At 41.6% G+C, this 20,552-nt stretch overlaps 2 protein-coding genes across 16 annotated transcripts; one reads left to right on the forward strand and one right to left on the reverse strand.

Moving 5' to 3' along the window:
• Window positions 1-2,255: 2,255 nt before the first annotated feature.
• On the forward strand, window positions 2,256-9,115 carry LOC115726122. 13 transcript variants are annotated; one of them, XM_048273690.1, is made up of 12 exons: window positions 2,256-2,381; window positions 3,776-3,868; window positions 4,099-4,129; window positions 4,383-4,504; window positions 5,006-5,633; window positions 5,727-5,820; window positions 5,937-7,282; window positions 7,674-7,753; window positions 7,873-7,968; window positions 8,046-8,119; window positions 8,286-8,415; window positions 8,807-9,115. In XM_048273690.1, the coding sequence occupies exons 2-12, from the start codon at window positions 3,836-3,838 to the stop codon at window positions 8,888-8,890; spliced, it is 2,718 nt and encodes a 905-aa protein (XP_048129647.1). In that variant the 5' UTR covers window positions 2,256-2,381; window positions 3,776-3,835; the 3' UTR covers window positions 8,891-9,115. The 13 variants fall into 13 exon arrangements, with proteins under 13 accessions (XP_048129647.1, XP_030511708.1, XP_030511707.1 ...); XM_030655848.2 differs by having other exon boundaries at window positions 4,386-4,504; XM_048273692.1 differs by having other exon boundaries at window positions 2,341-2,477.
• Window positions 9,116-11,150: 2,035 nt separating this feature from the next.
• On the reverse strand, window positions 11,151-13,811 carry LOC115726124 (E3 ubiquitin-protein ligase At4g11680). 3 transcript variants are annotated; one of them, XM_048273697.1, is made up of 4 exons: window positions 13,482-13,811; window positions 12,675-13,182; window positions 11,902-12,283; window positions 11,151-11,625 (listed from the first exon to the last, which is right to left on the reverse strand). In XM_048273697.1, exons 2-4 carry the CDS (start codon window positions 13,175-13,177, stop codon window positions 11,479-11,481), a joined length of 1,032 nt encoding a protein of 343 aa, XP_048129654.1. In that variant the 5' UTR covers window positions 13,178-13,182; window positions 13,482-13,811; the 3' UTR covers window positions 11,151-11,478. The 3 variants fall into 3 exon arrangements, with proteins under 3 accessions (XP_048129654.1, XP_048129653.1, XP_030511716.1); XM_048273696.1 differs by having other exon boundaries at window positions 12,675-13,361; window positions 13,482-13,810; XM_030655856.2 differs by having other exon boundaries at window positions 12,675-13,810.
• Between the last annotated feature and the right edge of the window lie 6,741 nt (window positions 13,812-20,552).

Raw genomic sequence — 20,552 nt, forward strand, 5'->3', positions numbered from 1 at the left:
TAGGAGCAATAATGCAGATCAGCTTCAGTTTGTTTATGTGGGGGACTCTGTGTTGTGTGTGCATGTGGAATCAAAGGGAGTGGTGAACTGCATATGCAAGGAAGGAATATGATGTTTTCAGATCTGATCATGCTGTCTAGTAGCTTTTGGCCACAAAAGACTCCAAGAAAGCCAAGAGAATATTAGATTAAGCCCAGCCTTAGAGTGGAAGAGACAATGTCCCACCAACTCAGAATTGTTTATTCATCTAGCCAACTTATGTTCTGTTTGGCACGATGATCCGGTGTAGCGCCTTCCATGGATCAGATTAAGTACACCACTTCAGTCTCGTCTGCGGCGAGCAGTTCAGTTTGGCGAACCTAATGGCGACTCTGGATAGAAACCGAAACCGAGAACTTTCACTCTTGTCGACGAGCAAGATATAACTAGTTGATTGGCACTCGGCGAACTCCCTCGGTGTAAATGTTCATCCAGTGAACGCCAACTTGGAGAACACGTTTTAGCTGCTTCACCTGTTGGTGATGACCAGAACGTGGGAAGTTTTCCTGAGAGTACTTTCTGCGCAAAATTCATGTGCTTGGAGAGTCAAATAGACACCCAGCATGACCCTACGAACACTCTTTCCGATGATCCCTTTTGTTAATTCGACAATGCTCATTAGATGTCAACCCAACAACCTCAACGTGGCCTTGGATTGCCATCTCTCTATCACATGCTCGTGGATTCTTCTCCAATCTCTTCTACAAATCTTATAACTTTAATGAGTACATGTCAATTCAATCTCTCGGAACCATGACTAATTTCATTGGCAAATCTCGTAAACCCTACGGGGACGACTAATTTCTAACCGGATCGAAATAGACAGAATTAGCCCGGCGCGCAAAAATTAATGATAACGTCGCCGAATTGTTCCGTTGAAAAGGAAGCCAAATTGCAAATGGGGAAATTTGGTCTCATGGTTATGACCACTTTCCTAACCATTTATCTAACTTTTTCAATGAGCAAAGACCCCATCTTTGGCTTTTTGCCTTTTGCTTTCCACTCTCCAATTTTCCCTTTGTTAATCCCAACTTGTGAGTTTTGTGCGCCCTTTTCAATTAAACCCTCTTTTGGGTCCTTCTAATGAAGTCTTTTCTTGATTAGGCTCGGGCTTAATCATCTTTGACACTTTCTTAAAACACGTCAAATCAGTGTCCAACAGTCTCAATGCAGCTGTCCTTGTCTTTCCCTAATTTCTGCATTTTGGTCTCCCCACATTTATCCTTTTCTATTAATCTCTTTGGTGGTCAAATTTAACGTGTAAGACCGGCCGGAAAGGGGAAATAAAAAGGGTAATTCAACGTCAAAAGGACCTTAAGCAAAAAATACAAGAAGTCTCATTCACTTAAGCTTTGTCATCTTTTGATGTTTTTGGTTAACACAGCCCCACGTTGAAAGTGACCGGCAAATTGTTCCATCTTCGCTTGCCGAATGCTTTGGATGTATAGATAATTCCACGTCGGCTAGAAATAGTTCGAGTGCCGAATATCACCCTCGCCGATTCGGCGACGTTTGAGGATTCTATTTGACCGCCCTCGGACTATCATGCGTGTCCCCGAGACTTATCTAGACGGCCTGATTCGTGCCATACAAGTTTAGAGCACCTAACATAAGTTTGCGATATTGCACAGATTGAGTGCATATAAGCACATCGGATCTCTATTGGTTTGGATCATGTGGGGCCCACATTGTTCGGTGGTTGAGATTCACTTGGCTCGTGGAGACTCGGAGCATGTAAGAATTCTTTGTATAAGTCTATGAAATTGCTGAAATCGACAAGTCCTTTTGCTAATGATTCAACAATAGTCACAAGTACATTTTCGCTATGCCATCGAAATATGACATATTGGACAAGGCCCAAATATGGACTCGGCCCACGTCAATGGCGCGAACCGGGTTCAAACATCATCGACCCGAGACGCACGAAATTGATAAGAAATTGGGCCAAAGAAGGAGAATAGCGAACTTCGGCCCAATATAAGGCCCAAATATGGACTCGGCCCACGTCAATGGCTCGAACCGGGTTCAACCATCATCAGACTCGACTCGAGACGCACGAAATTGATGATCCAACGAGGGTTCTCGGTCCACTTGCCATTTCCTCTACGACTCTTCATCTTCATCTTCTTCTTCTTCAACACGCGCGAGCTTCTCTTCATCGGCGCACTAAACCGAGCTGCTCGCATCAGAAACCAACCGAAGTGTTGAGGACGAAGCGACAATTCATAGCGGGAAGTAGAGAGGGAGAGAGCGAAAAATGGGGAAGAGGAGAGAGCGCCGGAAGGCCGCTCAGAGCAACGCCGGTCGCCGAGTGAAGCTCGATCTCTTCGCGGAACCCTCTGGTACAGGCAACTTGTCTCAGCTCCATCTTCGCTTGCTTGTGATAATTACGTAGCTGTCGGCGGGGATAGCTGCGGACATGTATGGCGTCTGTCGAGGTTGTTTGTGGATTTTTTGTATCGTCGGAGTTCTTTTGCCGTGGTCTAGAGAGAGTTTCATTTTCGTAGTTTCATTAGGGTTTTGGCTTGTTTTGCTGATTGTTTCTGGATTGGATTTACATGGTTAGCACGTGCGAGAAGTTCAGAGGCTCAGTTTCTATGCTTTCGGTCTTTCAGGGCTTGGTTTTCTGATTGATCGTTTCTTTGTGTTAGGACTTGGCTTTCTGATTGATTGTTTCTTCGTGTTTTCTCCTTCCCTCCCTCTCTCGCTCCCTCCCTCCCTTCTCCCCCCTCCCCTCTCTGATGAGCACACAATGATGGACCATGGGGACTTATGGAAGTTGCTTGCTTGGCGCTAATTTTGTAAAAACTTACTGGCCAATGAAAGTTAAAAGGAAAATATATGCCTTGCTTGCGGAGCTAGGACATTGTTAAAAATAGAATTTTTTTTCGCACCCTGCACAGACAAGTGTTTGATCAGTATATGAATGTTTGAAGCGGAGATATATTTATATCCTATGTGTATTTCACATAATGGTCGGATGAGTTCACTTAGCGGTGCATAAAAATAAAGGGATTCTGGTAGATGCGCTGTCATGGGATTCTGTTTAATGGTTCTTTTTTTTTCCTCATAACATGTTCAAATACCTGTTACTGGTAGATATTCTGGGAATGAATTTGTATACAAGGCAGTAATAGGGTTCATTTGGCATAGCTTTGCCAATGTACTTTCAACCCACAAAGATCTTTGACAGTATGTCATGTGTTTGTTAAAAGGCTTTGAGAGCCCATTGTGGACTGCATGCATTTGCATAGAGGTTTCTCTCAATCCATCTTCAGTCCATTCGGAATAATGTGGTTTCCGTGCTTGAATAAATAGTGATATGGCTTTATGCAATTGAAATCTTTTTTATTTTTGATATTCATTTTATGTCTGCAAAGAGATTCCAAGTTCAATCTTCCTTAAGATTTCGCTTTTGTGGAAGCAAAACTTTACCCAGAAAACATCATAGTATTTTCAAGTTTAATCTTCCTTAAGATTTTGCTTTTGTGGAAGCAAAACTTTACCCTGAAAACATTATAGTATTTTCAGCCATAAAAGCGGAAGTAGAAATGGTTCTTGAACTCATTCATTGTAAATCTCATGCATTCTTTTACCTTTACTGTGACTTTTCGGCTGCTATATAAATTCCATTTACTTAAATAGTAACTAGGGATTGCCTAGTATTTTTTTTTTCAAAAAAGTCAGGAAACCAAAATGAGTAAACATTTATAAGCGGGAGTTTTCTTGTATTCAGGAGATTTGGGTGGCTCATCTGGACAAGATGAAGTTGAAGGGGATGTAGATTCAACACATCATGATGGGTTACCCAATTCAGCATCTTCTTCAGGTGGGTTCCGCAGTTTTCTTCAAAGGAATATGTAGGGGAAACATGACTGATCAACATTATTTGGTGGAAATGCGGACAATACTTTGCAAGACTAGAACTTTTATGGCCCTAAGTATTTGCTCTCAGACTTTGAGGTGGCTGTGGCCTTGGAAAATTCACTGTCAGATCAGATCAGGGCCCTGTGACTGTGAAATTTTGCATGACTCCATTTCTCGTGCTCTTTTTCTCAGCGCAATTGGAGACAGTCGGAAAGCTACAGCGGTTCGTATATCTCTGGCTTCACTTGCATCATGACCAACTGACAAGTTTCTTGAATCGTTAACAGGTGGATATGACAAGAGAATTTAATTCTTTCAGCCAGACCTAATGGCTGCATCTCTTGGCGCCTTTTCTCTATCATATTTTCATGTTGATTTAGTGCTTGTTTTGGGGCATGTAAATTTCCTCTAGCTTTCTGTGCTGATGCACATGAAGTCATGCTTTGAGAGTTATTGATATGTAAATTCGTTGTCAGCAGGTCAACAGCGAGAGAATTCTCTTCTGTTACTTGGCCAATATAGTGATGATGAGACTGAGGAGGAACCAAGGAGAAGTTCTAATGCCCCTGGGGAGAGTTCTGTGGCTCACAATGACCAGGCAAGTTTGGACTATCATAGTTGTTGTCCAGCTGTTTGTTTTAGCTGCCGAAAGGTGAAAAATACTCTAGCTTTTTCATTTTTGACTGACTATGTGACTTGCATTAGTTAACGATATCAGTTTCAAAAACACTTTTGCTCTATATTTAGTGTTTGAGGGCGTAAGGAGACGGTTTCTTCCTTTGTCAGCTTCCTGCCTGGCTCACTAGTCATACCCAATTTCTCTTTTTTGTTTCCATATTTAGTATCATTAGTTTTAAATAAAAGGATCACCTTTTGAGAGTAAAGATCTGATTTCGGTAGTAATAAACATACCATATGCAATTTCTTGAATGAACCAATTATGGTTGTAATAAAGATACCATATAATAAACATACCATATACAATTTCTTGAAAGATCCAATTATGGTTGTAATAAAGATACCATATACAATTTCTTGAGTTAAAAAAGAGGCAGTCTTAAACGGATGATTTTTTTATGCAAAAGCTTCGTTTATGCAGGTCGAAACATCAACTAGTAAACAAAGTGAAGACACAGGAGCTAACACGATCGAAGAGTTAGATTCTGAGAAAATGAGGGAGGAGGTGGGAAGAGATTCTACATCTCTACATGATTTGCTGAAGTTAGAGGAAAGTGATGTTAAGGAAAGTGAAGTAAGTGCCTCACATGATTTGCCAAAAGAAATAGAAGCAGGTGAACATATCCATGTTGCAGGAACTTTTGATGCTCAAGTGGTTGGGGACGTGAGTTCAGGTTGGAAGATAGTAATGCATGAGGAGACCAATCAGTATTATTATTGGAACATTGACACCGGGGAAACATCGTGGGAAGTACCTGAAGTTTTGTCTCAAATGACGAACTCTGCTGGAGACACATACAAGGCTTCCGCAGAGATGGCCCATAATCCTGGTCATGATAGTCACGAGTCAGATCCTAGTTCGACTATGACTGTCGGAAAAGATGGGGATTGTGCTTTCTTCGAAGACAACGGTGCTGGTTCTGAAGATGCACTTTTACATTCTCAAAGTCAGAAGTTGGATGAATATAGGTCTAGAAAGGATGAGATGACTGAAGAGCAGAATCTTGAGAATTTGGATGATGCATATTGCAGGGATGACATCCACAAAGGTAAATCTAGATAATATCTCATTAGTGTGTGATGCTCATTTGTGCAATCAATTGTTTGTTGGAGCTAGTCTGATACTTGCGCACATGACTCAGCAGGTAGCAAAGAATGTACTTTGGGGACTGATAATTGGACATACCTCATCAAGAAAAGCGAGTGTTTGTTGGAAAAGTTGAAGTCACTTGAAAGGTAATGAGTGGCCACATCTCTAAATTTCATTCAATCTCTCTCCAAACTTTTAAATTTGGTGGATTTCCTTGTTTTTCTAGTTTATCATCGTGAAATTCTTTCTTTGCTATTTTCAGCTCCAATGAACTTCATTTTGTTCATGAGAGGATATTAAAGTACGTAATAGAAGTTGAAACTAGACTCTCAGATATGAAGTCACTCTCGTCATATGGTGTAGCTTTGCATCCCTTTTGGGTGCACTCTGAAAGGCAGCTTGAACATCTTGAACTTGCCATTGATGAAGTTAAACCAATGTTAAATGATGAAGTCAAGGAAACAAGTGACGGCAAGCTGGAGAAAAACGTGAAGCTTGAATTCAAAGAAGATCGAAACGAGTATGAAGAAGGTTTTTTGACATCCCAAACTGCTGCTTCTTTTCCGAATGATGCATCCACTACAGCGGAGCCCAGTGCAGTTAATCACGACCATGCTACAAATGATGAGCATTTGGCATCTCAGTCGCAAATCGGACAATTGGGAGGTGGTACGGAAGATGGTGAATTGGTCAATAGCGGTTTTATTTCTGATGGACCAATTGTCACTGCTTCAGTGGATGCTGGGGAAGACGTTGATATGGATGTTGATATGGAAGTAGAAGATGTGGGTCCTGTGAGCACCGCTATAACTGGAATGATTGGAGTAGAAAGTACAGTTGTTCCAGAAAAGTCATCTGTACTAGATCCAACTCCCGAGCCCTCATCTGTTACCTCAGAGGATCAGTATTTTATTCCACCTCCCCCAGATGAGGAATTCATTCCCCCACCACCTCCAGATGCTGAACAGATTCCTCCACCTCCTCCGGACGAGCCTCCCGAACCATCTTATGCTCCACCGGCACCTTATACTGAAGTTGAGCAGCCTAGTTCCTACACTGAGCAATACCCTTTAACTTATGCTAACACTAATTATGAGTATTATGGACAAAATGGAGTCCCGAACAGTAACTTCTATGGACATGCTGAAGGAAGTCAAGTTGTTTTACCGCATGGATCAGTTTCCTATGTGGCTCTTCCAAGCACTACTGCTTCTATCATTGTTACCCCTGTTGAGTCGGTAGCATATTACAGCACCCAGGATGGAGCAGTACCAGCTGTACCTGGTGTTGGTATAGTGAATACCTCCCAATTTGAAAGCCAGTTCAATTCTCTCAATTATAGCTATATCACCACCACAGATGAGCTTGGATCTGTTTACGCCCTTGCAGAGACGAGTTCTGGCTCAATACCGCTGTCAGGTGTTGCGTCTTCGGTTGTTGGCAGTCGAAGTGAAAATGAAACTTCTCATGTCCCCTCTACTTCATCTGCCATAGAAACTTCTGCGACCACGTCGGAGAAAAATAATATTCCTGCTCCATCAATAAGCACTGCTGCTGCATCTGCAGCTACTGTTGCCCCATCAGCCATTTCAAAGGTTCAGTCAAAAGGTATTTGCATTGGATCCTAACTTAGGTCAGGATTGAATAGTTGATGCCTCGTTTTGATTCATGTAATTTCTCATAAAGATGAAAATTTAATTGCATGAGATACTGAGTGTGAATTACTTTACTGTTTTTATTACCTAGACTCTATGGCCAGCCCTCATTTTAGCGACGGGGCATGTTAAGTTTCACGTTTGACGTTTTATTAAGTATCTCGTCGATTCTTTTTACGTCGCACGGTTATATTTCTCTTGTCATTATACATTCATGAAAAATGCTCAATTTTCTTATTCTAACTCCGCAAAACTCATTGAGTGGTTGGAGGCATAGGCTATTTTGTTATAACGCGATCCTTTGATAGATTTATGACTCAAGATTTTTCTTTCCCATTGAGCAGTTTTGCGTAGTAAAAAAAGGACTGTTGCTGTTGCTCCATCTTTGAGGTCCAATAAGAAAGTCTCCAGTTTGGTGGATAAGGTAATTTCTTGTCATCTATGGTAGTTCTTTTTAGGTATCATACATTTTGGTGGTTCTTTTAGTTGGTTTGCTTGCTTCTCTGGAAACTTATTACCGATTGTGTTTGTAAATTCACTCAGTGGAAGGCTGCCAAAGAAGAGCTGCAGGGAGATGATGAAGATGAAGCTAAAACTGCTCTTGCACTTTTAGAGAAGAAGCGCCAAAGGGAAATAGAGGTATACAGATGATTCTGTGTAAAGATGTGATGGTGCTTTTGTTCTTTCTGATGGCTTTATCCTATTTTAAATTCCAGGAATGGCATGCCCAGCAAATTGCCAGTGGAGAGGCCAAAGTGAATGCCAATTTTCAGCCACTGGGCGGTGATTGGTATTGTTTCATAATTTCTTAACCCTCTCTGAACTTCCTCCTTTCTTTGCCTCCCTCTTTAGAGAAGATATTGCATGGAAAATAGCAGCTCCAGGTTGTGAAGACAATGATGCTGGCATTTTCTTTCATTGTGGGATTCTGTGTGAATTGTGTTGCTCTGTCACAGGCGTGAGAGAGTCAAGCGCAAGAGAGCTCAAGCTGCCAGTGAAGCTGTACAGAATCAAGAGCAATTGAACACTGGAAACCAACAACCCGATCTTGTAGAACTTTCTCGAAGTCTGCCGTCTGGATGGCAGGTAAGTTTGTTGGGTGTATCTTTCTGCAGTAGGTTCTAATTGTTTGGCTAGGAAGTAATGGTAAGGAGTTGAACCTGGTGGTGGGGGGATTAATAAGCAGCCGTGATTTATCTATATAGTCCAGTGAGGGGCTTTGACCTTTATTCATTCTGTGTCTGGAAGTTGGGTGTTCAAGTTACTAGTTTGGCATTTCATCAATCATTAGGGTTTGAGTAATGGAATGAATTAATCCTCCTCTTTTTTCTGGGAATCTGTACCCTTGTCTCGAGAATCTCCTACTACTGTTAATAGAAAAAAGTGAAATTATTTTCCTAATTTTTCATCTTTATTTTCTTCTCCCCCCTGCTTCTTGTAATTATCAGTTCTTTTTGCTTATTTATCGTCTATACAGGCATACTGGGACGAATCCTCAAAGCAGGTGTACTATGGAAACTTGGTCACCTCAGAGACAACCTGGACCAAGCCGACAAAATGATGCTAATGGTCAAAGATGGAGCCTACAAAATTGCTTGCCAAGAACAATATGATGCCAAAAAGTCGAAGAATTGAGCTTCATCCTCCGTTTTGAGTTTTTTCAGGGTTCACCTTTCTTATTTTCGTCCCCTGCCTATATTAATGATTGTACATATATTTAGAGGCGGAGGAGAAAATAGTTGTAATAGCTTTGCCTTTATCCAGGTTAATTGAATCGTTACCTCGATCTATGCGTTACATATGATAGGACCTGGCTTAGAACTTCTCTGTGTTCCCTTCAGATGTCTCTGGCTTGGAACTTCTGTGTTCCCTTAAGATGTCTCGGTCGTTTATGCTTAGCGCTCGCGGATTTGCAAAATCTTCGGAACATCACTAGGACCTTGGCATGAAGTAAAATCCGTTAAAGAATTATAGACTATCTTGCTCTCCAGGATGTCACTGATTACTAGGTTGAAATGACGTGATAATCTCTCTCGGACCAAACTTTCCGCCCGCCGGAACCGCCATTCCACAAGTTCCGTAGGTGGTTTTGTTTTTTTCGTCGAACGTTCCGTAGGTGTTGATCCTTTGCGAAATACTAGCGCATATGCTATTTGGAAGAAGGGATTAGTACCCTACTTGCGCTTGAAAGAGAAGGGTGACTCCTCAACCAACGAGATTGGTCTGAACCAACAGCAGTGAACCACAAATTTCAAGATTATAGTGAGGACAGATATTTACATTATTGGAAAGATGGAATTGCCAGGAGACCGGTAAATGGTGGCCCCGTTAATGTAATTGACATAGCTTAATTCATGCGGTAGCAACTTGAAGGAATAATGCCTTCACAATTTGCCAAGTACACACCATGAGTTGGGGATGCACCGCCAAATGAATATCCTACTAAAAACTCCGAAAAATCGACGGTTCATCAATGTAACTTGGACCGTCCTGCAGATCTGTGGAGGCTACTGAGCCTGGAGGGAGTCGCTGATGCCGCCCGACTTCGCAGCCAATTCCGATAGGTTCGAGCCGATGGAGTGGCCTCGGGGGATGAAGGTGTTGCGGTGAAACCGGCACCGGAACGAGCCAGCGTGGGTCGTGGGAGAGCAGAGGCAGTTCATCCGACCGCTCAATGGCTTGCCCAAGCCGTCGCCTGGTGCCCGTGGCGACAACATCAGCGGCGAGTGCTTCCGTATCTCCTCTATCGTGATCCTCGGCACCGATATCTTTCGCTGCGGATGCTTTTCCTCAATCTTGGGTGGTTTGAGGACCTCTCCCCCAGCCATAGGTTTAGCTATCTGTAAATCAAGTACATAATCTGCCTAACTACTGTTTCATTGCTAATTCATACGAACCAACATCATCAATATTTCATTGCCAATGAAAAGATTGCTAGGGACAGGACCTGATATGATCTAACAGAAACATTTGGATCTTATAATGCTTAACTAATTTGGAATTCCTATAGAATAAGAAAGCAAGAAAGACCATATCCCAATTTTCTTCCCCAAACAAGGAAAGAAAGGTAAAACAGCATACCTGAAAATCTGATCTCAGATCAGCAGAAATGTTTCTGGCAGCTGCCAATTGAAGGTACCCTCTGGGCCTCTGGTGCAGCAGCAAAATTGCAAGAATTTGATGGCGATGAATTGCTCTTTTCCCCCCCTTTTTTTCCTTCTCTTGAAAGAAGATTGGAGAGAGAGAGAGAGAGTGAAAAAAATGTGGAGAAAACTGATGAACAATCGACCCCTTTGCAATTCTCTCTTTCAGGGGTCTTTTTAACTGCCTCTGTTCTTTTTTGCCTCTCTGCCGTTGCGCATTTGTGGTACCAGAATAATCGGCAGACGCAACTAAAAATCAGAATTTTACTGCATATTTCACGTTCCCTCTTTTTTGGGGGGGAAGGGCCAAAACAGGAATGTGAAAAAAGGCCCCGGTTTTTCGATACTAGACCTGTTCATAGGTTGAGAGGGCCAACTAAGACCGCCGTCCTCGAGGTGGCGCCGGTCGTTACCTTTAAGAGGAATTTGTAAAAGCGCGTCCCACGGCATTTCACTTTTGTTAAAGAATGGCCAACCGGGTCTTCCTTGAGAATCTCTATATTACTTCAAACCAGCAACAGAAACAGGATTCAATCTATAGTTTCTTGGGTTTGAAACTTTTAAAGGGCCACTAACATCACGAGCCCGGTCTTTTAAGTAAAGATGATGCTGAAATAGAACTCTCTGAGAAGGAGGGAGAGGATCCTGTGCTAGAGACTTTGACCCATTGCGGTATACCAGTATAATTTCACAAGAAACTTGCTTATTGTTGTACCAAAAACACGTACATCATGTTAATATATCATTTGCAGGGTCTACTAGGACTTTGCCAAACCCAAACCACTTGTAGGCAAAGACCGCCAAGCATCACCCTCCCACTATTTTTAAGTAAAACAGAGAAGAATGCAGATTTGAGTATGCTTGTGGTCACTGGTGAGCTTGTAAATATACAAGCAAACTAGCTCACTCAAGTAGCCACATCCATAATTATGAATCATGCCAAACCGAAGAAAACGAAAATCGAGCACGTTGGAATAGGAATTCCAGCCCTCCGGGAACTGCAATCCTATCTCTCGAGCTCTTTTTTACACAGGGGACAGCAAGATGTGATCCTCAGCCATTGGTCGACGCACTTTTGGTGGAACATATGTGCACATGGCAGCTGCCGAACATCTTCTCTCTCCTTGTACTTGGACAGACATATACAGCATTCCTGCAGCCAGAGAAAGAAGTTGCTTCATTTTTTTCGGGCTCTTCGAATGAAACATTTTTTCAGATAAGGAAGCAGTGAGCGACAACATTCATGGGTAAAATAGTGGACTTGATCTGCATTCGGTGAGATATACAGGACAGACAAAATACATTGTTAAGGGGCCAAACTGTGTCTTTCGAAGAACTAGCATGTCCGTTTGATCTAACCAAGAATTGAAAAGGTACAGAAAGAATAGAGCCGGTAATTTTGTACACCATCTATAGTTAGTCTACTTACTTTGTCTTCATTTGCCAGGACTGAATTTTGGTTTGAGTCATCGCCGAGCTCTAAATTGTTGTCCACTTGCTTATATTTCCAGCTAGGTAGCCTAGAAATCTGGTCGTCGGATGCTCCTCTCTCAACCGAACCCACGTTCATGTTGTATCCGAGGTAGGTGCTCATGAGCGGCACAAAGCAGCATAGCAGGAGAAATAGCAGGAATGGGAAAGAGTAGCTGATAGCATTCCAAGCAAGCAGAGAGATACAGAGCACATGAAGCTTTGGTGCGCGTTGGAATGACCCGAACCGCGAATCAAACACCCAAACATTACCCATCACAAACCATATTGCAAAGAACAGCTCTAACGAAGTCCGACATTTGTTCATCAGATGTAAGCTCCTGCACCAACAATGACATTGGACAATGAAAAATTGAATGGAAAACCAACGCTGTCAGATATCTCGAACCCGCTTCATAATCTGTGGGACAGTCTATGTATCAGAAGAATGCATCTTCCTACAAGTTAGATCTATTTGGACCAGTGTGATGAATTGGAAAAGCCGACGAAAATATCCATTGACACAGGTAGAGATTATTTCACTTTTATTTACCCTTTGATGCCTGATCCAAATTCCAGGGGTAAAGATTAAACCAAGACCATTTGTGCACCCTAGGAGTCTCAGGATCAAAATGATTCATCAATCCTCCGCACTGAGCAACATCAGGTTATGACAGTCCATAGAATCTAATCTACACAAACAGAATGGCAAAAACAAGAAGAGAAAGGTACCTGGAGTCTTCACTGCCTCTTTGCTGCTCCAAATCTGAGATGCCAAAGCCATCTCCCTGAGCCAAAAAAAGATACCTGTAGCGACCATAGAGCAGCAACACGCTGAGCACGCACCCTATGTCATAACCCATGATCCATATCCTCATAGGCCAGACTGGCTTCTCGCCCTTCGAGATGGCTAGGGTGAAAGAAGTTATACTAATCTGAACCATCAAGGCCATGAGCTCAAGCACCATCCAGGTGCTCGAATTGAACGGATTCGACCCGAGATCCGACCTCGATCCATTCTGGTAGTGGAAAACTCTCCTTAAGAAAGTGAACCATCTCGCTCGAGATATTCTCATAGCCATCCTCACCAAAAATGACGAAGGCAGAACGCGGGGAGCCCGGTTCCGGGTTCCTATCGCCGCCCGATCATTTGTGGCTGATGAACTCGAAGAGAACGCAACTCCGGCACCGGAACTGCATAACGACTCCGGTGGGAAAAAGTATCGAGTATTCATCGGGCCTGACTCAAGTTAATTTAGGAAACAAACAAGCTTCAGAAAGCTTCAGAAAACCAAGAATAGGCCAATACTCCTCTGCTCACAGACAACTATACGATTGCTTTCTCTTTTTCCATAAACAGGATTGCTTACGAATACAGACTCCAAGAAGAACAGGCCTATCTCCACCATGGTTATAGGACTGCAATTATGAAATTTGTTCTCCGAACACCAGTAGACAAAATTGCCGTTTGTTCCAATTCTAATTTGGGGCGTTACCCGAACTTGTAAGAAAACTTTTGGTGAGCTAAAACATGAATACCATGAAATTGAAGCAGCTGCAACTTCCCGTCCACCAAAATTCAACTAAGAACGCCAAGAATTACCCCTTTTAGAACACAGCCCTTCAATGACGTATGATAACCTTGATGTGGGTGTGTGGCAAATATGAACGTAAACTTGTGTGAGAGGAGAAGAGTATATAGACAGCAACTGCAACAGAAAACATGAGCAGAAGACGGGTGATATTGGGTGCGAAGAAGATGACAGGAAGGTGAAGTTGGGTGAGTCTCAGATGGTGACCAAGAATCCAACCGTAGAATACCCAAAGAGAAAAAAAAAATGAAAACTTTTCTTTGATTTAAAGCGAATCGGGGAAAGCTAACCGTTGGCCTAACTTCCCTCTCTGGTTTTTGGCTCCCCCTCTCTCTGTTTATCGAGCAAGCAAGAGTTTAGAGAACCTTAAAATAAACTGGGTCTCCTCCCTCTCTTCTTCCAACTGCAAAAAACCATCTTTCCATCGAAACAAAAGCAAAGCTGATATTTTAGGGGAGGTGGCAAACAGTGAACTTATGCCTTTACTTTCAACAGAATCTAGGCGAACATGCTTTAATCTGCCTATTCCTTTGCTATTTTCTGAGGGGTTTAAGGCTAAAGAGATGTTCGAAATGTGGCGGGCACAGTGAGAGTTTTGAGGTTGTCCAATTGTCTGTGTGTGTAACTGGTTAGAGGCTGGCCACCAAATCCAAACCCTATTTTTCCTTTTTTTACCAATTGTAACGAGAAACAAAAGGAAAGGAGGGTCCCTCTGCTTTGTGTTATACGTGACAATGTGTGTGTGTGTTGCTTGACATGAAGGCCATGACACTATCACACCATTATTGCTGTTGAGGAGGGTGCTTTGGCCCTTGTCAATGAGAGGTAGCTTGTCTAGTTCCAGGAACTGTGTAACCAGGCACAATAAGGAAACTTTTGCAGATCTACCCCTTATTTTTACATTACTTCTTACGGGCCAACTAATCGCGATCCGATCTCGAACGGCTGATGCCGAGATGTCCCCTACCTTCCAAAAGGGGCCCATCGTGTGCTTCAATCAAATATCTATCTCGTTTTCCATAAACTCGGACCTGCGATTGTCACGTGAGGCTCGACCCTCCAAGGTTTGGAGGCTGTGCACCTCGCGTCTCGTGAAGCAGATTCGAAATCTATTGGCGGCGACGCTGGCATTTAAGCTACGGAGATTCCGCGAAATCATGTGCATGCGCAGGTGCGAAATGTGCACGGACAGGCGTCGAGATGGGCCTTTTTCTAGGATTCGTCTGCGAGAACAGGTGAAGATGGTAATCTTTGTGCGGAATTAATTCCATTAGTAAAAACAGAAAAATAAAAAAAATCATTAGCTTTCTTGTGGTTAAATTATTGCATCCTTATTTGGGCAGCAAGATATAATCCTAATTTGTACCCTCATTCACGGCAGCGAAGAAAGTGATCTTGTGGCAACCGGTAAGGTGTGATTCTCATCTCAAGAAACCATTGACCTTACGAAATTATAACAAGTCTACTCAAAGGAAAACACAACGCTTCTCAATAATTAAAAACACACAAAATTGAGGATCCGATCGTTTCGAGAAAAAAGAAGGATTTGAAAGATATTTTTCTAAAAATAATCGCTTGTATCATTTGCAAAAATGACTGAACGAAAAATAAATTCATCGTCTACGAAAATGTATAGACATAAATTGTTACCGATGATAAAAAAAAAAAATTTTTCATTAGTTGATTATTTCAAGTCATACAAGCGATCATTTTTTTTGGAAAATATATTTTAAATCCTTCATTTTTTGCGAAACGAACGCGCCCTAGATATTACTTTGAAGAAAAAAAAAATTCTACCGTGGTCGAATCTAGTTAAAAAAAAAAAATTCCGCGCTTATTGAATAATCAAATAGTGCAATTTTGTGATTTTTCACTGACCCAGAAACCTTAATCGCCAAGGTGCCCGAGGAAATTCCTAATTTTCAAATTGATCCGGTCAACATTCAAACGAAATATTCTATACTTTTAAAACTTTCTCTATGAGCTTTAGAATAATAAGATAAATCAACTCGAGAATTCAAGTCGTTTACGACAAATCACCCTATTTTCGACAGGTGCTAAGCTCAATCCCCATCAATCTTTATAACGTGTTTCAACACCGCCCGGGAAGCAAAAAGGAAGATTGGGGAGGGGGGAAGGAGAGAGGGCCCAAAAAATGGGTCCATTAAATCCAAATCAATGCCAACACAAAACTTCCATGAGATTCCGTGAACATCTTCACAACTTAATCAAAGATTGATATGTGACATATATAATTATCAATTGCCTCGATATATTATAATTTGCATCTTAAGTAAAAATCAGATGACATGACCGGCGACAATTGATGTGAAACCCATAGATTTTTTCGTACTTCGAAAATGATTACGGACTTCCCATACGTGAATTCGTTTCCGCTTATGCAACTTTGATAATTTGAAATGAATCCTCTACTAATAACCCATAGACCAAAATGGTGTGCGCTCCTTAGAAATTAGTGTTGAGGGGATCCATATAATATTTCTAGTCATATGTTCGGTTTCAAAGCTCCTTTTATTTTGCGGAAAGTGAACCATTTGAATAATATTTTTTTTAAAAATGATCGCTTGAATCGCTTAAAATAATTGGTCAATAAACTGTCTTTTCATTACCAAAATGATTTATATCAATATATTTTCATCCATTTCATTTTTGTAAGCGAGAGAAGCTATTATTCTTAGAAAATTTTTTTAAATAGTTCATTCTTTCGCAAAAACAAACTTAGATGAATGATAGCATGGAAAACAGTTTCTTGATTGCTGGTATCGTTTTGAAATAATTTCACTATCGATGATAATTCATGTCCGAATACTTTCATAAATAATCAAAATGTTATTAATTTCATTTATTTTTTTAGGTAATACGAACTATCATTTTCAGGAAAAGTTAATTTTTCGCAAAACACAAATGCCCTCGGCATGAGCCGAAAGGGCTTTCATTTTGACACGTGTTCACACACCAAAATAAAAGGGAAAAAACATATATTGTGATGAAAATGAGAAGATAATTTTTAAATTTTCGTTTCCTTCTTTGACTAAACATTGACCTTCCACGTGGCAAGGTGCAACGTGTGCAGAATGTGAGGGAGATTTTTGCTCTCTCTATTTTATTATCTTTTCGGGGTGATATATCTCTTTCTTGTCATTTTCTTAAACCTTTTTTTTCTGGTCTGAACCATTTTCTTAATTTATAAACGTCAATATCACTGGGATTTCAAAAATGGTGACGTGGCATCGTTGAGTTTTATCTTTATCCACATACCCTTTGGATTCACTCAAAAATCCGAAGACGTAGGCAGCAAACCGGATCGCGAAGTTTCAACCCTTCTTTTGCATTTTGCTTTGCGCCGTTGGGGTGTCCACCGCACGTCATTTAGGCCACCCTCTTTATTGGCGAAAATACTCTATTCACCAAATTCCTTCTTCCTACCAAACACCCAAAAAAAAAAAAAAAAAAAGGAAATGAAATGAAATGAACCCTTTCGTTGTCATATCCCGTAGCGATGTTTAATGATCGATTTTCAAGCAAGCGTGCTGGATGGCGAGATGGCGAGGCGTCGATCTTGACATTCTAGAGGTTTGAGGATGGAGTGTGAGGACCGGTTATCGGACTTTGGCTGCCTTTGTGTTACCTCAGTGAATTGACGGCCTTCGAGAGATGGAGGAGCATGTGTATACAAAGGGTAGTAGCGTCAAGAAGCCCTTCACATCTCTTCTGGATTCTGGTGCTGAATTTGGGAAAATGCGAAGAACATCCCTCACTTTTCAACCCATGACAAAGGACATGCCTGTTGTGTCTAAGGTACAAGTTGCATGTGGCTCGTGGAACTGTCTACCTGTTGGTCTGTTACCGACTTCGACATTTCACTTTCTAAAAACAGCTTCCCTTTCCCCCCTACAAGCTCACACCCTGGGACACCACCCTACCGCACCCTAAACCCTAACAACCTTAGCCTAAATTCGACCACGGCCGCCAATGCCCTCCGCCACTGATACCGAAACCTCTTATCTCATCGTCGTCGTCATCCTTTGGAGACCTCGGTGTTGTCGTCTATGGCTGTGTGCGGTCATTGGGAGTCCCCTCTTTCTTAATTAGCCTCAGCAATGGCTGTGCTAGCCTTGAATCGGGGCCAATGCTCTCCCTCAGGCCTGGCTGACCTAGGATTAAGGTTTTAAGCCTCGTCGTGGCCATGGACGATCACGAAGAGGTCCTGAGCTGTTGGTGGCCATGGATAGACCTCGTCCATGGAGGTTTGTGAGTTGCATAGTGAAAATAGAGTGAGGCGAGAGATATTGCAGTAGAGAAAAGAGAGAGGGAGATGCAAAATGATTATAGAGGGAAGGGTGTCGACGACGGGGCGATCGACGATGGATAGCGGAGTGTGTGGTGGAGGGCAGATGGGGTTTACAGGTGATGGAGGCTAGTGTCTTTATTGTGATATTTTTAAATTAACTTATTCGAGGTATTGTCCGTTTTGACCCATCCCATATTATTTTTTCTCATTAGAGTACAAGTAAGTACTTTCATTGGAGGTTACTCATCCTGATAGTGCTCTCATATGAGAAAGTTTAATATTAAAAATCTAATGCTAAACATTGTTATTACATCAAAAGTCTCCTCCGGTGGGTTAATTGTAGTTTCGTATTGATAGTTCAGTAAAGCTCTTCCTATGTTTGGTGCGTAACGGTTCATTCTTGCCCCCTTTCCCATCCTAAAAGTATGTCACGAGATGCTCCTTCTTTGGGCCTTTCCCCTAGGCGCCTACTTCCCCCTATCATTGGACTAGGTCGCTACAAATAGAAAAGTTTGCTAGTTTGCAAAGGGAACGATTTGGACTTCTCAAAAGAGGGATTTTGTTTAGAGGTGACCATTTGACATTCCGACAAACAGAAGTTGGAAGGGGTCATTCGTTGAAAAGTGAGGCATGTTTTTTTGATAGTTTTACAAGCATAAGGGCACTAGAAATGTCAAAAGTTTCGTACAACGCCTCATTTTGATGTCAAAATTTTTCTTCGGATCCATTAAGTATTATTTTTAAAAAAAATTACTTAAGTGCCAACTTCGATTTGGATTGTCGAAAATTCGACGTGGTAATATTTTATTAATTTCTTTGACTGACATGGCTCACCAGCATGCCCAGTTAGCATATACACTCATAAATGACGTCATCTACATGTTTTGTCCCAAATATAAACCCTAAATTGGACAATCATGCATTTTTCCAAATTCAAAATCCTGATTCAGTTTTCTCCCAAAATTAACAATTGAATCTTATAATGGAGAGCAGTGAGCACAACCGAAGTGAAAATATTTCAAATGAGTTGATGGGAAAGGTTTTCAGAGATAACGTAGCCGAGGATCAGAGCTGGCAATGATGTGCAAGGTAGAAACCGAGTTCCTTGAGTATTCGGACAACAGAACAGAGTGAGACAAGGTAGTTTGCAATAGGGAGGGCTTGCCGGAGTGGTGAAGGTAGACGAGGCTTGCTAAAACACCTACGCTGCTAGGATGTGCCAGGACGCTGATGGATGGCCGCCCGAGGGAATTGACACTGCTGTGTGACGTCAGAAAATCTGGAGTCTCTGGCATGAACTGGGTGCAGGAGCTCGCTATTGGGGTGTGATTCATACTCCTCAATGACATGAAAGCACGTGGGTCCTACTTAACTGGAGGGAGTCTCAAGAGGACAGCGCACTTTGGGCACTAGAGAGCTTTTATAATTTAAGCCTATTTTTTCATTAATAGTTTGGGCTTGGGCTCCTAAGTAATTATCATTATATATATTCTTTTTCGCTTGTAATTAAGTGATGTAACGAGAGATGCAATGTGCTAATTACAGTGAAACCTCTGTTGGACGTAACTTTAGTTTAAAGATGAGTCAGAACAAAATCTCGTGTTTTGATTTTTTTTTTTTTTCATTTTACGCTTTACTTCGTTGTGATTGTGCATCGAATCCTAATACTTGCAGTATGGCAAGTTTAGAGAGGCGTAGATACATTGAAAGGGGGACGCCGATGATGATGAACGTAAGAGTTTTTTTTTTTTTTTTTGTCGAAGAGAATAAGAGTTTCATGCAGCGAGTGGAGGCTGGAAGAACCGGTTGTGCAAGGTGGCTATGCGTGTAGGAGAGTGAGTGTCGGTAGAACTAAATACAAGCCACGAAAGAACGAATGACCGTCTAATTTGAGCGAAGGTTCGTGCGACGTCGTTTAGGCAAGCTAGCCACCTCATAAGTCCAAGTTAGACTCATTATTAATATGAAAACGCCATGTCAGATTAATCAATATATTATAAAAGTTACATAATATTTTTTTTTTTGAATTTTTTTTTCGGAGGCACTTGAACGATTTTTTTTTCCTCTGATCCAACACTCTATTGAGCCGGTAAAAACTTTTGACATTAAAGTAAGCTACGTAACTTTTGACACTTTTAGTATCTTTATCCCTATTTTTACCTTAAACTTCTATTTTGGTCTAATAATTTTCAAAGATACTATTGAATGCCTCTGTTAATCATTCGGTGCCCACGGGAGGTGGGGATGCCAGTATCATAGCCGAGAGGTTCAACTTCCGTACTCTACAAAGAGATACGGCAAAAATCTGCGTGAGAGAGGGGAGAGTTAAAGAGATAGGGCCCAAAAAAAAAAAAAAAATCACTCGGCGCATTAAAAAATACAAATTTATTTTTATCTTAAGGAGGTAATTTTTTCAAGGGACATCCTCAGGTTTGTGGCCTCATGCGGTCATGCCCCTCGTAATTATTCTGTCATTCAAAGAGGAGATACCACGAGAACGGAACAAGATGGTGCTCATCTGCACGATAAGGCCATGCTCACTTGAAACATATTATGAATTAACCCCTAATAAGTTAGTTGAGTTGCTTTTGAAACTTTGTTTAGATGTGGCAGATCCTGTTCAAGTACAAGTAGTATGGAGGTCACACCCACTAGGAGGGAGCAACTGGGCTAGTTCACGCAAGGATTGGTTCAATTCTAGGGTGG

Source organism: Rhodamnia argentea, chromosome 2 (assembly GCF_020921035.1).
Source record: "Rhodamnia argentea isolate NSW1041297 chromosome 2, ASM2092103v1, whole genome shotgun sequence".
Taxonomy (NCBI): domain Eukaryota; kingdom Viridiplantae; phylum Streptophyta; class Magnoliopsida; order Myrtales; family Myrtaceae; genus Rhodamnia; species Rhodamnia argentea.